Here is an 18627-nt window from a genome sequence, read left to right as displayed (position 1 = left end):
TTTATTTACCACATATTGCTGCTTGGAGGATATTTATAGGCTGTGATTATGTATCCTTGAGTCATGTTTTTAGACTACACAAATTTAGATCACTTTCTCACAAGTTCCAGCTCCTGATTTCTATAACATTGTTTTGTCCTTCCTTTCCTATTCAGTTGTTTCAGAATAGTACATAATGATCCAGATAGGTAGTTACTTTTTAAGATCTATATATTACCTGCTTAATTTCCCTCATTTCTGGTCTAAGAATAACTAACTTAAGGTCAAACCAAAAGGTTTCTATGCTTGTAAGTTTCTTTCTGTCTCTTTCATCAGTTTTGAAATATTTCTTATATAACAGGGCAGTTATTATAATTCACTTTATATACTGATACCATAAATTTCAAATTTTAAAATTTCATATATATGGCATTTTGGGTAAAGATAAATGTAGATATATAGAGATATATGGGTACATAGATACAGATTTGGCCTTTAATTATACATATATATTACATCTGACCTTTAATTATTAGCACTAAATCTTCTTTAGTAGTACAAGTACACTTTAGTAGTCTTAGGTATCCTTTCTTACGTTTTGTCTTGGACTGCTTATCGTGTGCACCTTGGTGCTAGCCATAATGAAAACCAGCTCAAGTCCAAGAGCCTGATATGCAAGTGCTGACCTGAGATCCACCCAAGGTCATTTAAAGTCTCTGTAAGGCAGAGGATTTGCCTAGAATGCAGGCGGTCCCCAGGACCACAAAATAAGTAAGTAAATAGATAAAACTAAATAAAGTTTCTGTACATCTACTTGCACATATGCAAAGAGGGATTGCTAATAATAGTTATGCCTACCTCACAAGGTTTTTGTTAGAATCCCATGAAGTAATACTTGTAGACATGCTTTATAAACTAAGAGAGTGTTACCCAAAGACAAGACGTGTGTTATTATAGCTATTTTATATTTTTCTAGTTTGGCCAGTGTCATGCTTTTTGGAATATTTTCAGTTTTACATGTTTGCAGATCATTTGCCTGTGCTGACCAGGCAGACAGATGAACCACAGGGTTCTGTTTCTCTAATACTCAGAGCTTTTAAAAAAAAAACTGGTAATATTTTCATTTTTCTTATTTTACAGTCTTTTTGAAAAAAAAATGGAGGAATCTTATCAGGTATATTGAATTGATCTATCCCCCTTTGGAATTCTTTGACTTATTTGATTTCATAAATATCTTAAGAGTCTTCTCTAAACCACCATCCAACTATTTGGCATTGTCATTACTCTTTTTTTTAAAAAAAAATGTGAACATTACAGAATGTGGGGAAAGGAGAGGCAGGGCTGTTGAGGAGGAGACTTCATGGAATAATGAATCTGGAGGAAAGTGTGTTAATGGTGGTTCACATCACAAGGGAGTGACTATTGCAGAAACTCTGCTGAGCCCTTCTCTGGGTGGATCACAGTCCCATTCTCTATTCTTGGCCTGCTTGTTATGAGAAAGTTGCTTGTCTGGCCTGGCTGTTCCCAACCAAAATTTATGCTGTTGACCTCAACAGGGACCTTTCTGATGTGCCACAATATTTTTAGCCTTCTTTAATTGTCCAGGCATCATCCAGAGCTTTCCAAGTCCCCACACACTACCTCCTGATTCTCAGTACCTTCCTCTTTCCACCTCATGTCCTGAGTTCTATGAATCCCACACACCCACTTATAATACTGTACTTCAGTCTTTATTCACCTCTCCCTCATTAATAATCTTGAGATCTAGTTCTAGTTCTTAAAATAAATGTTTTATTTCAGAATCATTGCAAAAGTTACTGAAAACTTGCAATGGAATTACAGAGAAGTTTAATGCACCCCACAGTTATTTTCCACTATTATTATCTTACATTAGTATGGAACATTTGTCACAACTAATGAACCAATGTTGGCATGTTACTTTAATTAGAATCCATACCTCATTCGGGTTTGCCTAGTTTTTACTTACCGTTCCTTTTCTGCTCCAGGATCTCATCAGGATCCCATGTTACATTAGTCATCCTGTGCTCTTAGGCTCCTCTGATCTATGACAATTTCTCCAATTTTCTTTTTGATGACCTCGTTAATTTTGAGGAATATTGGTCCAGTATTCTGTAGAATATCATGTGTTGTTGTCAAGGTTTGGATGGGGGTGTCCCCCAAAAGCTCTCATGTGAGACAATGCAAGAAGGATTGAAGGAGAAATAATTGGGTCATAGCCTTAACCTAATCAGAAAAATCAATCCCTGATGGAATTAATTGAGTGGTAACTGGAGGCAGGTGGGGTGTGGCTGGAGAAAGGGGTTGATTAGGAGCATGGCTGTGTGGTACCTGGCAAATGGAGACCTCTCTCTGTGCTCTCTGATCATCATGTGAGCTGCTTCCCTCTGCCACACTCTTTTGCCATGATGTCCTGACTCACCTCCAGCCTCGAGGAATTGAGCCTGCTGTCTATGGATTGAGACCTCTGAAACTGTGAGTCCCCAAAATGAACTTTTCCTCCCCTAAAATTGTTCTGGTCAGATCTTTTAGTCATAGTGGTAAAATAACTGACAAAACAGTTGTGATTCTATGTTTTCCTCGTTGCTAGCACGGGTATGGGGGAAGGAAAATAGCAGATGTTACATCACAGGAAGGGTTTGTGACGTGGATGGGACTTGGTACTGTTGATGTTGACCTGGCTGAGGTAGCATGTGTGTGCCAGGTTTCTCCACAGTATGGCCCCACTCCTCAAATTTCTATGCTGTACTTTTGGGGAGGAAGTCACCATGGGCAGACCATATTTACAGAGTGGGGAATTGTGCCCTAGTTTGATATTTTAATTGATTCTATAGAACCTGGGCCTGGCCCAGTTCAGCACAGAGCAGAAGCACAGGAAATGCTGTTGAACAGGAAGTGAGAAGGATACCACCTTCTACACTGCATTCAAGATTGATGCGATAAAGCAATGGCATCAGGAAAATTGGAAATATTGTATTCAGCAACAGCTGTGGGGAGGAGGAGAAGAGTCAGAATAACATTTCCCCATTTCATGCTTTAAACTTCATACACGTGACCAATTCATTGTTGGAAGAGTGAATGAATTCAGAAGAATATAAATAAAAAGGATTTTCTGAGGACAAGAGGAAGAAAAGTTTTGCTAGTCTTGTTTTTGTTTTTTTTTTTTTTTTAAGTGTCCCTTTGTTTCTGAGGTTGGGAGCGATTTGTTAAGCAGAGCTCTTCGAGAGAAGAAATGAAGCTATATGAGAACTGCTTTTGTGTGCTCCTTCTTTCAGGGAATTTACTCTGTACTGGAGCACTCCTGGGAACCAGGCCCTGAGAGTCAAGGTTGTACAGACCCTAGTTCTGACTTTAGGAAACTGACAGTCTAGAGAGAAGAGTTGAGACAGAAAGTCAAATATTCTCAGTCTAAGCAAGTATGTGTTAAGAATATCAGAAACAAGATGCTGTGAAAGTTCAAAGAGGAAGGATCTTTCTTATGTTAGGACAGCCATATGCATAAAATCACATGAGAGAGAATAGTTTGTGAAGTATCTGCCCCGGAGAGTCAGGACTAAAGCGTTGGTGAGGTAAACTGAGGCACCAATGGGGAGTTCTGGGAGAAAGTGGTTACGACTGAGAATTATGAGAGAACTGATTCAGCTGCAGAAGAGGAAGGGAAGGTGAGGAGGTGATGGGCTGTTTCCAGAAGCATTTTAAAATAGATCTCACCTTGTACAAAAGCATTATTTGATCTATCAATAGACGAATATATCTATGGAAGTTTTTCTTTCTACAAGAATTTATTCCTTTTATTTCACCTACCAGATTGTTCTATTAACTGAAGTCTGGTAATCTGCAGGCTTTCTGTGTGACCACACCATTAGATGGTGGCCAAATTTTTTCTGCAAGATTTCCTTGCATGGTTTATAACAAAAACGATTGCTCAGTTGACTAGTTACCTCAAATGAGAGCAATACACATTGCACCCAGATCCTCAAGGGGGCGCCCGTGGCCCACACTGAGCTCAGTGGATCCAACCAGGCCATTTGAGCTGCTGGTTATGCAAGAACAAGCCAGCCTCTGGAGAACAGATGCACTTGCTAATGATTTTTGGCTTCATGGTACATAGATGTTTTCATTTGTTTTTTATTCTCGTTTCGTTATTGACGACATGTAGAAGTAAGTGTGCTTGCCACACAGTCTGTAACCTTAAAAACGGACTGCATCAAAGTTACCGAGGGGAGATCAGTGGAAAGAAAAGCAAGGCAGCCATGCTTTTTTTTTTCTTTTTTCCTTGTAAACGTGTAAAAAGCTGGATAATTCCAGGCGTTTGACATGTGGTGATGGATGGTGAGAGAGAATTGGGAGTGGACGCCTCCAAGAAAGGTTTGGATATACTGATGAAAGATTACCTAAGACATTACTGGCTGGTAAAAGTTCCTGCAAAAAATGACCTGCAATAGCTCTTCTGTGTCATTGCACAATAAAAAACACTGCATTCAGTGCAAAGGGAGAATACACCTATTTTTTTTTTTTTTTTTTAGCTAAGAGTCTGCCATATTCAGCTTGACGGCTCACTGAGCCACTGTCTATTGCTTGTGACAGAAGTATGTGTCCTAACGCTCCACTACTTTGGTCAAAGCTTTAAATTTAAGGACATATTCTCTAGCTAAATATTCAGTCCATTTCTGTAGAATATTTTGGTACTTGGAGTCAGGGGGACTAAATCAGGAGTATTATTTTTATGAGGTATCACGAATTTGTGGTATTCTGTGGTTAAAACAGAAATCAGCCAGATTGACCAACTGGTTAAAAATCTTATTAGAGAGGATGGCATGTAAGTTAACTTGCAAGCCCACAGCAGCAGCGGTAACTCATGTTCTGGCAATTTAAGGCTACCCCGTGAGCTTCAGTTCTTCGGTATTCATTAAATGGCACTTAGTTACTATAGCAACTGTCCCTTTTCAGTATTTATGAACTACAGGATATCTCACAGCATCTCAAGTACACAAACATGCAGCCAGCACACTGTGTGCACTGGAACATTTAATGAAGACTTCTAGCTGCACTGGATTCTGCCGAGCCGGCATATTTTAGATCACAGAGATTTTAATTTATTACTTTTTTAACTCAATTACAGCAGACTTTGACCTTGAATACGCCATTCTTGTAGGCATTGTGCTGTCTTTCCTGCTTAATTTCCTTCACTTTCTCAATGAAGATAGAGATAAATGAATTTAAGTTTATATCCAGAGAAGAGTAATGACTTGCAGCTTATGAATATGCCCCTCTGGATTCTGGAAGGAGCCCTTATGGATGAAATCAAACAGGGAAGAATGACTTTCATCCTCGAGTAGTGGGGATTGTAGCATGTGGGGAAAAGAAGAAATGAAGAGTAAGGCGCTCATTGGCAAAATGATGCGTATGGCTTACAAATTTGGCTTTATTATCAGTGGCTGTTTCATAGGCACTACCAGCCAATTCCCCCTTGAAATTGCACATTGCATATCTTCTCATTTCTATGCCATAATCCTCCTCCTCCAAAGAAGAAGCATATGCACACATGCACACCTTCATAGCAGATAGAAACCTGCAGTTCTGCCTTAAAAGCTGGTCAACCTGAAGACTGCTTTTCATGCCTGATTCTAAGAGTATTTATAACTAACTCCTCCCCCCAGGCCCCAAACCTGAGCCATCCCAGTATGCACTGTGTGGGAGGAGGTGGGGGTTGCAGGCCTTGTCCAGGTGCATGAGTGGAAATGAGGATGATGTGCTCTGTGATTTTCACAGTGCTGCCTGTGTGAGTTCATGGAGGGACAGGGTGTAGGGTGGCTGCTTTAGTCAATCCAGGTTGTGCTTTGTGCAGCTGCAGGGTGGTCCTTCATGTAGTCATTGCCACAGATTTATATGGTAATTATGACAATTTTCTGGGAGATGATAGTGAAGTATCTTGAGGAATGAGTGTCTTTTGCTAATCTACCCAGAATCCAGCCTGCAGTACCACAGAGCAAGTACCAAAGAGAAAGGCTTTGGGGCTGAATTCTTCCTCTGCTGCTTACAAACTGGGTGGGTGACCTTGGGAATGTTGCTTGATTTTTCAGAATTTTAATTTCTTGATTTGTTAAACAGGCAGGATGATGGTGTGTATGTTATAGCATTGTTCTGTTTAAAATAGTGTACATAAAATGTTTGGTACAAAATTAGTGTTCAGTAATACTGGGAAAGTACTAGGTAACCAGTTAGAAGTAGGGGGTCCATTTGTGTAATTTGTGGAAGCTGCTACTAGCTATCATTGTCATTCAGAAGTCATTGTGTAATGACTTAATTCAGACAGCACCAAAATATACTAAAATTATATTTCATATGAAAACTCCATCTCCCTTATTTCTTGTATCCACCTCCTATTTTCACCAAGATGACTGAAGTTGAGAAGCTTGGTTGGATTCTTTTGGCTGAGATAGTCTGATGAAATCAGAATTCTTCAATGTCCCCAAAGCTGACACCTTTTAGAAATTATTTATAGTGAAACTGGTCAAACAAATCACATAATATTCATTTTGTGGCCTTCAGTAGACATCTGTTTAAAAAAAGAAAAAAGCTTGAACTCTGCATGAAAGAAAACTTGCTTTGCTGATTACAGATGGTGAAATTTTAACCACTATTTATTCCAAGTTGTTTATTTAAACATGTTCTGATGCAACTGAACCTTTCAAGGAACTAGGAATCATTTCTGGAGACCTTACTAGTAATAGCTGCATGTTTTTTCAAATTACAAAAGAAAAGCAGCTTAGAAATGAATCACAGTAACCACTTCTATGGTTGACCATTTGCCTTTGCCAGAGTAAGCCTGGTTTATTTTCAGTATTAAAATTGGGCAGAAAGAAAGCACCAAGGAGAGGTTGTATATAAGGCACCAGCTTTCCTATCTCAGCACCTGCTTTATTTTTCTTCCTACCTGATGTATAGTCTATGTTTCTCTGTTTTTGACATTTGCCTGCCTTCTAGGACACTTATGGGGAGATACAGGGGCTTAATACTTACTTGAGTGAATAAGTCAGACACCAATAGTCTTGGGACAGTGAACAAATGTGTGATTGAAATTTTTGTTCGAGACTTTGTTTACATATTCTTGGAACTGATTTAAGATCTACATTTTACATTTTCCTCCTTTGAATTGAAACAGAGACAGAGCGGGGGTAATAAATTAACTCTCAATATTTCTCTGTACTTTCTGAGGAAAGTGCTTGATAAAGATGTCCTTCAGAGTCAGTGGCCAGTCAGCATCCCCAGGCCTGACCACCAACATGGCCTATTCCGGCTTGAATGCTTTTGTGGATCTAACAACTCTGGTTTTGGTCTCAGGTTCACCCCTGATTCTGGCTAATTACCTTAAAAACATAGACTCTTGGTTATGGGGGAAACAGAAGACAGGGTGAAAATGGATCCAAGGAAATTTAAGACCAGTACCTGGAAAAAATTCCAGGATCTTATGGGGAAGAAGTGGAGGCACCTCGGGGAGTGGACCCCTCTCCCATCCTCTGAGGTGACACAGCTAAATATTCACTTTTAGACTTGAGCCTGTACCTATTTTGTTGTTCTAATTGCACACTGAGTCCTTTAAATACAGAACATTGGCACTTACCCAAGACACATGCACATAGGCATCTCACTGTTTCCTGTTAATCAGGGCCTCTGATTACAACCACACATATTTTACACAAACATACACATGGGCCCTTGAGCCCCTGACTCTCTCTCATCACATATAAGCAGAGACTCATGAATCCAAGGTCAGTGCTTCCCCGCCACTCTTCCTGGGCAGCAGATTGCATGTCTGTCCTTTGTCACAAGTGTGCTCTGTCTGGCAAGTGGCATGGATCCCAGCAAATCTGCCAGTGCTCCGTCCCAAGTCCATCCTGCTGGCAGTGGAGAGTCTTTGGACACCAGAAGGCAGTTGACTTTTTAGTTGAAAAGATTTCATGTGCCTGCAAAACACCTACTCAGAGCCCTCCCACCAGAGTGGCCATGCACACCAGGAAGAGCCGGGGAAGGAGAGTCAGGGTACATTAGGTTTATTTTGCAGCTGCGACTGGAATCACATTAAACCTATTGTCTAATTTCCTTTGTCTAACTTGATTTCTCTTTGGCTGGGAGGCAAATGGATCAATATTGTTTTTTTATGCCACGATTACATTGCCTGAAGGAAATTTTCCATCCGTTCACTGTGCTTGCCCGAGTCCTGTAATTGGGGCTGCGAGCTGTCCGGGCATTGAGGGGCCTCCCCAGACGTGTGTGCAAAGCCCACCATCTGTGCAGAGCTCACTGAGTGCACCTTCTGGAAGGGTCAGACGGGCTGCCCCTCTCAGGACAAGGCTTGGCATTGGTGCCAGGGATTTTTGCACATGGTTCTCAGGCTGTCTTCTAATATAGATAGGTTTGGATATATATTTCTTTCCTGTGAAGTCCTTTCCCCCCTGCCTTTTCTCTATCTTTTTCTATGTTTGCAGTGCTGTCTGCCTCTCCAAAATTTCTTAACAGTAGTTTTTTTACATTTCTGTCTTATTTTCTTCCCGTCAGCCCCATCCCACCATCCCATCCCATGATTCTGCCCTTTTCTTCTCACCAGGAAATGTTCCTATTTTGCTCTCAGTTTTATCCTCCTGCCAGGCATTTAAGGAAAGCTAAGATTCTGGAGGCAGAATAATGAGAAGGCAATTTAGCCATGTGAAAAAAAAAATGGAGCATTTATTGGTGCAGAAGAGTGGCTGGATTTCTTCCATGGTGGTAGTGGTGGTGGGGAGACAGTATTAATCAGTTACCTATAAACAAATTTATTGCATTCTTAGTATATATAAGAAATTGCTGCATATGTGGGGGACATAAATATAAGGTATAGTATCTGCCATAAAAGAGGCTGTGTTTTGTTTGCACAGATAAGATATAAATGTGGGAAAGGATAAATAATTTTAGGGACAGAAAAACAAAACACTCACTACAAAAAGAAGGGGGAGGATCTTGTGCTGGAATCCTTGATAAGTGAGTGGTCCAAATAAATATCGAGTTGAGGTTGTCTGTGGACTTAGGTTTGGGGAAAGGCATCAAACTAGCAGAATCCTTGAAGGTGGCTCTGGATAGGTGGACAAGGGGTGGAAAAGCCATCCAGATGGAGAAGTCAGGGTTAAAGAAGGAGAAGTCAGAAAGATATTCAAGGGGGAATTCAGACACCAGAGAGTGAAGGGTTTAGGAAGGCAAGGAGTTGGAAGACAAGATTAGTCTTGACCAGATTGCCAAGGGCTTTGAATGCTAGAATGCTAGATTAAGTTTAGAAGTACGTGCAAAGCCCGCAGCTTGAGCAATTGAATGCCTCTGAGTGACGCCTTGAGTGTGTCTAAACCTGCCCTTTCCAGTCTTTATATGGCACAAGCAGAAAATGATATTTTTAGAATACGTGAGGATGAAGAAAAAGGGATTTGGAGGTTGGGAAGACATAGGGCAACCAACTTGTCCTGTTTTGTCAAGGACTTTCCCAGTTTTATGACTGAAAATTCCATATGTCCCTGAAAACTCCCTCAGTCTAAGACTTAACTGTGACTGTCTGTCACCCCAGGAGGATGCTTTCCATCAAAAGTGACTTGTCTAGGAGCTTTACCACATCTGGTCACCCTGGGGTCTGAGTGCTTCAGTCTGTGCCTGAGCTCATCTATTGGGGATTCTAATTAAGTAGAATTTTAGGGCAATGAATGTGGGGGATGAATAGGAATCAGGGAGCCAAGTCAGAGGTTGCCATTGGAGTCTGGCTTCAGAGGATAAGACCTCAGACAAGATGAAGGCATGGAAAGTGGGGGGAAATAATTGATCTAAGAGATTTTTTTCCCCAGGAGGGAAAATGCTCCCCAACAACATGGTAAAAGACTGAAAATGGAGTGAAGGAAAGGAGATAAGAGGGACATCAAAACAATAATGGCTCTGGTCATTTGTGACCCAAGCATTTATTGAGTGGCAACTGAGTGCAATACATTGTATTCAAAGATAAATGAAAAGTTCTTACTTTGGAGGAACTTGCTATCTAATTGAACAAGTAAGTAACCCAGTTAACTACTATAAGGCAAAAGATGAAGGTGTGCAGTCCCATGGTTAAGGGCATGGCAGAGTGGAACCAGATAACTGGAGTCAAATCCCAATTGTGCCCACTAGCTCCCTGACTGTGGGCAGGATACTCCCCTCTCTAGAATAAAACGCAGATTTTCCTCTTCAGTAAAATGTAGATATGATAATAATGGTACCAACCCTTGGGGGATGTTGGTATACAGTAAAACTGGAAGAAACATTACAATCATTATCATATACAAAGTAGCAAGGAGGTATCAAATTGAATGACTTTTATAATGTGGGATCCTAGAGAAAATACAGCTTAGAAAAATCAACACTAGTCTCAGGATGCTAGTTTGTCTTGTCAATCATAGTTTCATCCCTGTTTATACACATCCTCTAATACACATTTAGTTTGTAATTGGCATGCCAGCAAGGTACAGTTTTAACTGCAATTTCAGTAGAATGCCTCTTGGAAATAACACTATGCAGGGCCAGTAAACATTTTTTGGATGATCCAAATGTGTTGTACAATGTTTTGATGTGCAGCTGCTCTGCCTGACAGCATGGAACAGTGGCCCCAGGGGAAGAGTATCTATATAAATTTCTCCATGCTAGGTCCTCCCTCATCTAGGTTTCATAATAATGGGTAACTTCTGCAGCTTTTAATCTTTTTGCCATTTAAAACCAAATTCTGAGTATTTGCATTAGATGGCTTACTAAAATCAGAATTACTATATTGAAGGGTACAATCTTTTGACACAGCACAATCTTTTACTTTCTGTTGATTTTTCCTTTTCTCTAGGTAAAAATTGTTACCTTTCAGCTGCAAATTACATATATTTAAGCATTAAGGAAGTTGAACACTTTTTCATTTATTAGTCATTGGTTTTTTTTCTGATAAAGAAATATCTATTCACATTTATTGTTCACTTTTCTTTTTGGTAACATTATATTATTTGTCTTTTTATTTAAATGGTGTGTCACATTTCTTGCGAACTCCCCAAGGTTCTACTGAGAAATAAATGCTAAAGTTAAATGAAAGTGTTTTGAACAAACTATAAAGCATCCTATGCATGTTACTAATATTAAAATGTTGACTTTGTTAGAATCATGTTTAAAGCCTTGACTGGTGGTGCACATCTGTAATCTCAGTGTCTTGAGAGGCTGAGGCAGGAAGACTGCAAGTTCAAAACCAGCTTCAGCAACTTAGCAAGGCCCTAGGTAACTTAGGGAGATTCTGTTTCAAAATAAAAAATAAAAAGGATTGGGGATATGGCCCAGTGGTTAATCACCTCTGGATTAAAACCCGGGTAAAATAAATAAGTAGACTTTATAACAAAGAGGTCTTTGCAAATTCAGAAATAACCTAACTAGAGTGTCACCTTTATGGGAGCAGGGATTTTCATTGTTTGCTCACTGTTTGTTTGTAGCATTTAGAATGGTGCTTGGCATGGAGTAGGTGATCAATAAACACCTACTAAATGAACAAGTCAATGATACAGCCATAGATGGAAAGGAACCTTCTACATTCTTCTACCAAGATGATGTCTCCATTTTCTTTCTTTCTTTTTTTCCCCCTCAAGGCAGAAGTGAATAGGGTTATACAGAATTGGTAGATTAGAGCTGTGAAATAGTGATCTTAAAATTCTGGACTTAGGAAACCTATCTCTTAGAACCTCTTTCTTTATGTATGGTGACTTTATAAGGCTAATTAGTAATTCTACCTCATTTATTACTTCAGAAAAGCCAGAGACAAGAAAAAACTTTAATGATGCAAGAATGGCTTTCAGTTATATGATAAAAGACCCCAGTTGTTTTGTTTTTAATATATCAGTGTTTCTAATGCCAGAATATGTGGCAAATCTACTAGTCTTCCCCTGCCTTGTTTATTGCATTTCTGGTACCTATGAGAAATAAATTTTGTGCAAGGCCTAAAAGAAAACATGACAATATGCCTTAAATTTGATTCATTCTTTGCTTGCCTGTTTGGGGGGAAGGTTTTGCATAGAAATGGGTGCTGATGAGTGTATTCTCCGGTGTAGACATAAATTCAGCTACGCACAGGTGCCTGGAACCCTCTTCTAAAGTTTTGCTGATCTGTTTTTATCCCTAATTATCCTATCATGCATTATGTTTCCCTTTTAAGATACTCTAGTATTTCTGGAAGAAGATGGAGCAGAATTTCATATAAATATGCATTGAACTCCAGACTTGCACTCTGCATGGATCACTTGCATTGGGAAGCAATATACAGTGCTAAGCACTTGGTATTGAAGTCACATAGACTCTTATTTATGACTAGAGGTGAGTTACTCAGCTTCCCTGAGCCTCGGTCTCTTTATTTATAAAATAAGTATCAAAAATACTGCTTCTGAAGAGTTATAATTAGGATTTAAATAAAATAATATATGAAGAGCATCTAACACAGGAATTAATGCATAAATATGCAGTGAGGGGAAGATGAAGCTGGATATTTTTATTTATCATCATCATATTTATCAAAGGTGACCTTGACCATAGCTTCCAGCCACTGAGATGCTGTTAGTAAATATAAGAAAAGCAAATGAAGATGTCAAGGGCAAATGCTTTTGTATCCCAGAAGACAAAGAAAGAGAGATCCTGAGTCATGTGTGGTGGTGCACACCTGTAATCCCAGCTACTTGGGAGGCTGAGGTCAGGGCATCACTTGAACCCAGGAATCCCAAGCCAGCCTGGGCAATATAGGATGACCCTGTCTCAAAAAAAATTTTTTTTAAAAGGAAGAAAGGAAGGAAGGAAGGTGAGGGAGGGACATGGATTCTGTGAGCAACTATCCCAGAGTAAACCATCCAGGATATATTAGTGAGGGTTTAGAGAAGTAGAAATACTTGTGTGCTTGTGTGTGTATAAACATATGCAGGCATAGACATGGTTTTAGTCAGCTTTCTCACTGCTGGGACTAAAAGATCTGACCATAACAATTTTAGAGGAGGAAGAGTTTATTTGAGGGCTCAGAGTTTCAGGGGTCTCAGTATATAGACAGTTGGCTGCATTCCTCAGGGCTCAAAGTTAGGCAGAACATCATGGTGGAAGTGTGCGGCTGAGGAAGCCACTCACATGATGATCAGATGACAGAGAGACTAAGCTCAGCTCACTAAATATATACCCTGAAGACATGCCCCCCCCACAGTGGCCACCTCCTCCAGCCACACCCTACCCGCCTTCAACTCCCAGTTAATCCCATCATTATATCAGTTCCCTGATTGGATTAAGGTTTTCGTGGCCCGATCATTTCTCCTCTAAACCCTACATTGTCTTGCACATGATCTTTAGGGGGACAGCTCACATCCAAACTATAATAGACATATAGATATATATATGTCTATTGACCCTCCACAGTCGTGAGGGCTCGAGTCACCCCCAGGTGCGGCCTTTGCATCTGCTGCTGGAGTTTGAGGTTCAGAGGGCAGGTAGCCAGGGAGGAAGATGGGGTGACATGAGCCAAAAGCATGAGCTGGAGCCCCCAGAGACAGATGGAGACCTGTGAAGGTTCTTGTTCCTATGCCCTTAGTGGTGTGTTATGGGTGTCTGCCCTTAGCCATTGGGCCAAACACTCACCTGGCCCAAGAGGATGCAGAGGAGGGTGAGTGTGGCAGACCTGGACCCCTCCTTACACCAGGAGGTGTGTCAGCAGATAATGTACTTAGTGAAGTACCTCCTTCCACCCTCTGAGGTATAGGTGCCATTTTCAATTTGGGCTTGTGTTTTAAGGATGAAGGCACCGAGGTTCAGAAACTTAAGTCATTTACCCCAGTTCACATGGCTGGAAAGGACAGAGCTGGGATTCTCAGCAGGGCTGCAGAGCTTTATGGCTTCCCAAAAGGGCAGGAGGGAGGGACTGCTGTAGCACAGGGGTTAAGGCTTGGTGTCTGGATCCAGGCCACCTGGGTTTGTAATCAACCCTCCACCTACTACACTGTAACTCAGCTGAGCTGCTCTGCCTTGATTTGCTTTAATGCCCTCATCTGTGAAATGGGAATGATTATAATACCCAGATTAAAGGCTGCTCTGTGGAGTCAGGGAGTTGAGATAAAGAAATTCTTTGCAACAGAGTCCTGCATTTTAAGCATCCCATAAACTTGGCTGCTATTACCTGTCTGCTCAAGTTAGTGGCTCTCTGGGTGTCTGATGGTGGCAGATAGTTTGTCAGACTCTCCAGCATGGCTCTCCCTTCCCGCCTCAGCCAGGAGTTTGCCCTGAGGCATCCTTGGTGGAGAAGCTGAGTCAGGTTCACAGTTTGCATTTCTGCACCTTTTCAGCATCACCACCTGGGACTCTGAGCCTTGCACCTACTTGGGGTGACCACAGTGACCACATTAGCTCCGGTGTCCTGTGAACTGACACCTCATCCTGCTCCCTAAAAGCATATGTCTTTTGGGTTGGGCTAAGCTCAAGCCATACGACTTTATTTCTAATTGGTACTCTGAGGCTGCGCTCCTGTCTCTGACAGAGGCTCCAGAATGATGCTCTATTTTAGGAGGGTCGATGACATGCTGGAGTATGCCGCGGCTGTGGGAGATGATCAGCTGTCATCGGGTTCTCACCTGCGTGGAAAGCAGATAATTACTATGAAAATCCCAAGTGCTCTGGAGATCTTTGCAATAAGTGAAAACATAGCACTTTCATCCCTGAGAAGGGGTGCAGTGACCAGGGAGAGGAAGGGCCAGCCTACTTGTATTTGATTTCTGTCCCTACCACTTACACACCAGGCGACTCCCAGAAAGTTGCTCAACCTCTATGAGCTCCGTTTCCTCATTGATTAAATGGAAAGAGCAATATGTGTTGTTGAGAGATTAAATGAGGCAATGTACGCGAATGTACTCAGAATACATCAGGTGCCTCTTCCTTGCCTTGAACTTGTTGGAACTGCCACCCGTGTGTCCTTCCCTGTTATGGTTTAGATATTTATGCAAGGAAGTTCACAGGTGAAATTATCCAATTGAAGAGATTAACTGGGTGGTCACGACAGGCAGGTAGGATGTGGCTGGAGGAGGTGGGTCACTGGGGGTGTGCCTTTGGGTCTTATATTTCGTCCTTGATGAGCAGAGTTCTCTGTTTCCTGACTTTCTTGTCCTGAGCTGCTTTCTCCCTTCTGCTATGATGTTCTGCCTCACTTTGGGCCCAGAGCAGTGGAGTCAGCCATCTGTGGACTGAGACCTCCGGAACTTTCCTCTTCTAAAAACTGGGCTTATCAAGTCTTTTGGTCCCAGCAGCAAAAGAGCTGACCAAAACACATCCCCACAACTTTTTGGTCACGTTGTGTTTTTGCCTTCCTTTCTGCTCTTTTAATTCTTTGTCTCCGCCTCTTTCTCTCTCCCTTTCTGTCCTTACCTGATGAGTTTTCTTCATTGTGGCTTTCTCACATGTCAGGTTTTAGGTCTTACAATTACTCCCCCAAGAGCCTTGTGTTGTTGTCTTGTTTTGTTCTGTCTTTGCCACTGGAGACACTTGGAGCAGAAGAAAAGCAAACTCTTTTTGCAAAGGGGTAGCAGTACATTTTTAGGCTTTGTGGCCCATAGGATCTCTGTTGATGATTCAAGGCTGATGTTCTAGTGCAAAGGCTGCCGTGGACAATAGGTGAGTGAATGAGGTGATTGTGTGCCAATAAAACTCTATATACAAAATCAGGTTGTGGGCTGGATTTGTACTGTGGACTGAGGGCTATAGTGCCAACCCCTGTTTTAGAGATTTGAAGATTTTGAATTAATCTCATTAAACCTCCAAGGTCAGCTCCTCTGATGGACAGACATCCTGAGATCTAGCTCACACCAAGACAATAAGGAAAACTTTAGGCCTTGATAGTTCTTTGTCTGTGTTTTTCCATAGCACAGTTTTCAAGTTTAGAAGAGTCTAAAGGAATTCCATTTAGACACTTAGATCCTAAGTGGCTCTATCAATTTAAAACTGACTGATAGCTCTTTTCCCTCACCAATCCCCACCAGCCCTGGGTATTGAACCCAGGGGCACTTTAACACTGAGCTATATCCCAGATGTTTAAAAATTTTATTTTGAGACAAGGACTTACTAAATTGCTCAGGCTAGCATCAAACTTGTGATCCTCCTGCCTCAGCCTCCCAAGTAGCTGGAATTACAGGCAAGCACCACCATGCCCAGCTTGACAGATGGCTTTTTAGCAGTCAGCATTAGGTGAGACCTTCCTAGCCATGGCAGGAATATACAACCATAGTGCTGGTACAGACCCTGTATGGAGGTTAAAACAGCTCTTTTTGTCATTAAAGGGAAGTCTTCTTCACAGACCTAAGTTTAAGGTCTAGCTTTGCCATGTGCTGGTTATGTCCTACACAATTTAACATCTTCCAGTCTTGGCTTTCTCATGCATAAAATAGGGATAATAATAACATTGATATTGATATGTGCATACTAGGGGAATTAAATAAGATAATGCTTTAAATGCCTAGCACAGAGAACCCATAAATATTTTTACAGTTATTACAGGAAAATGTTTTTGGTGACTTCCTGTGAATTTGGTGAGTTTCTGTGTGTCCCTTCACTTGTGACTTGGAAGTAGGGTTCCATTTGCCTTTTCGCCTTCTCAGGAATGCTAGCGGCCAGTCTCAATTCTCAGGGCCCCAGGGCGAGAAGCTCTCTGACTCTTGCAGGGGCACAGCAGCCCATCTCTGGATGTCACACAGTCCTTCAGCTTCCTGGATTTCATGGTTGTCTGGCCTGGCCACATACTTTCCCTCTCCTTTCACTGTCATATCACACTCCCTGATTGTCAAGAAGTTATTTTCCAGTGTCAGACTACATCTCATCTGCCAGCGATTATGCTTACCAACTCTCTTTATTTCAGTAGGGATGCAGGGAAAATAGGTCATCTTCTTCCTTTCAAAAAAAATGTTTAAAAGAGTTTAGAAGCCCTCAGACCTTTCTGCCATCCAGCTTCTCTTTCGCATCCCTTCAGTTGAGAGCTGCCTCTCTTCCCTCTTCATATTTCAGTTACTCCTCTTCCTTCCTAAAACCTGGAGTTAGAACTGAACATAATAAAGTACCTGGAGCATTCATTATTTTCAGAAAGGGCATTGGGTAGATTTTACCCAACATATTCCTATGCAGAAAATCAACATCATTTTCTGCTTGACTGGTATCCATAGAGTCTGTCAAGCAACATCATCTTATAATAAATTTATAGGATTTTTATATAAATTTATAATAAAATTATAAGACCCAGGCCACTCACCACCCTAGAAAGTTATGTTGAACTCTTACCCATATGCCAGGCCCATAGCTTAGCTTTCCAAAAGCCAATCATCATCCCATACCTGTGATCACCTACCTGCTTAGTATTCACAGGACATACCTCCTGGATCATCCTAGCTTAGCTGATTCACATTTAATTCCTGTTCATTCAAGACACTAAATTATGTTTAGTTCCCCACTTTCTGAAAACTCATGTATAGAACATGCAATATTTATGTTCAGTAATAATCCAGAAATTTGCTAATAAGCTATTTTCAGATGAACAAATATGTATACAAAATACCTTCTATTTGCCAGTCCTTTGTGAGGCATATGGATGAAGGACATGGTACCTACCCCCAAGGTCACCTCTGGTGTCTAAATCCAGTTTATCTAACCATGATCTATACCACCATCCATGACCTACATCACACAGCTCCAAGGACAAAATAGCCAGGTTACATGATCACTTTATTCCTTTTAGTCAATGTTTGGGCAGCATTTTTATGAACCTACATTAAATGTTTTGTCATCCACTGAGCACCAATAGAGTTCCAAGTTATTGTTCAATTTAAATTTAATAATGTGGCTGAAGCAATTCCCATTTTCTCTTCCATAGGAGGCGAGTGTAGAAGTCTGAATAGAGGGAGGAAGATTGATGGATGCAGTAAGCAGCAACTTTGCTTAATAATGACAGTGTACTTGAAGTAGCACCAGTTAGCATTTCCAGAGATGTGGCTGCTGTGCTCTGCATTTATATAACTTGTCACGTCCAAGAAATCGACAGAAGAGGTAGTTTGAAATAGACAGTTGGAACACACATCACAAAAAATATCTCCTAGTGAGATCATATTGAGAATGACTGGTCAATTTCAGTTTAAGGAATTTTTTTAATAGCATCTTCAATGCTCTGCTGCAAAACAAAAAACTGACCAAGAAACACCAGGGAATAGAAAATCAAGTTGCCTCCTGTTTGTTTTCTGGGTATAAAGAATGTTTTCATTAACTGGGTGCTCTTCCGGTGGCCCTCCATTAAGCTTTAAAAAGACAGTATTGTCTAGTGGTGGTATCAAAGCAAAAGGCTCAGGTGGAATCATAACTCACACTCAGACCTCAGCTATATACCATAAATGAGTTATTAATCTTTTTGTATCTCATCATCCTCCTTGATCACATAGGAATAATAACCATGCCTACCTCATATAATGTTGAGATTTAAGAATGAACTATTGCTTTCCTGTTGAATGTGCAGGCATCCATAACCTAATATAGAGAAATGAGGTAAATAAAGATGCTACTAATAGCCTTGAGATGATT

At 40.9% G+C, this 18627-nt stretch overlaps 1 protein-coding gene across 4 annotated transcripts in view; it reads left to right on the top strand.

The window, feature by feature from the left end:
• The window catches only part of DPYS (dihydropyrimidinase), a 74546-nt gene that overhangs the window by 33356 nt on the left and 22563 nt on the right, over positions 1–18627 (top strand). For 2 of the 4 annotated variants that reach the window (XR_014018832.1, XM_081266593.1), the window contains exon 8: positions 12218–12375. The exons of the other annotated variants lie outside the window; for them this stretch is intronic. Coding sequence is in view for 1 of the 2 variants with exons in the window: in XM_081266593.1 (XP_081122719.1) it covers positions 12218–12375 (158 nt within the window). In the remaining variant the exon portion in view is untranslated. The remainder of the gene's footprint in view (positions 1–12217; positions 12376–18627) is intronic. 4 annotated transcript variants of the gene reach the window in all.

Source organism: Spermophilus citellus (genome assembly GCF_964194105.1).
Source record: "Spermophilus citellus genome assembly, chromosome: 14".
Lineage (NCBI taxonomy): Eukaryota > Metazoa > Chordata > Mammalia > Rodentia > Sciuridae > Spermophilus > Spermophilus citellus.
Note: the sequence above shows the minus strand (reverse complement) of the source record. Positions and strands in the feature narration are given on the sequence as shown.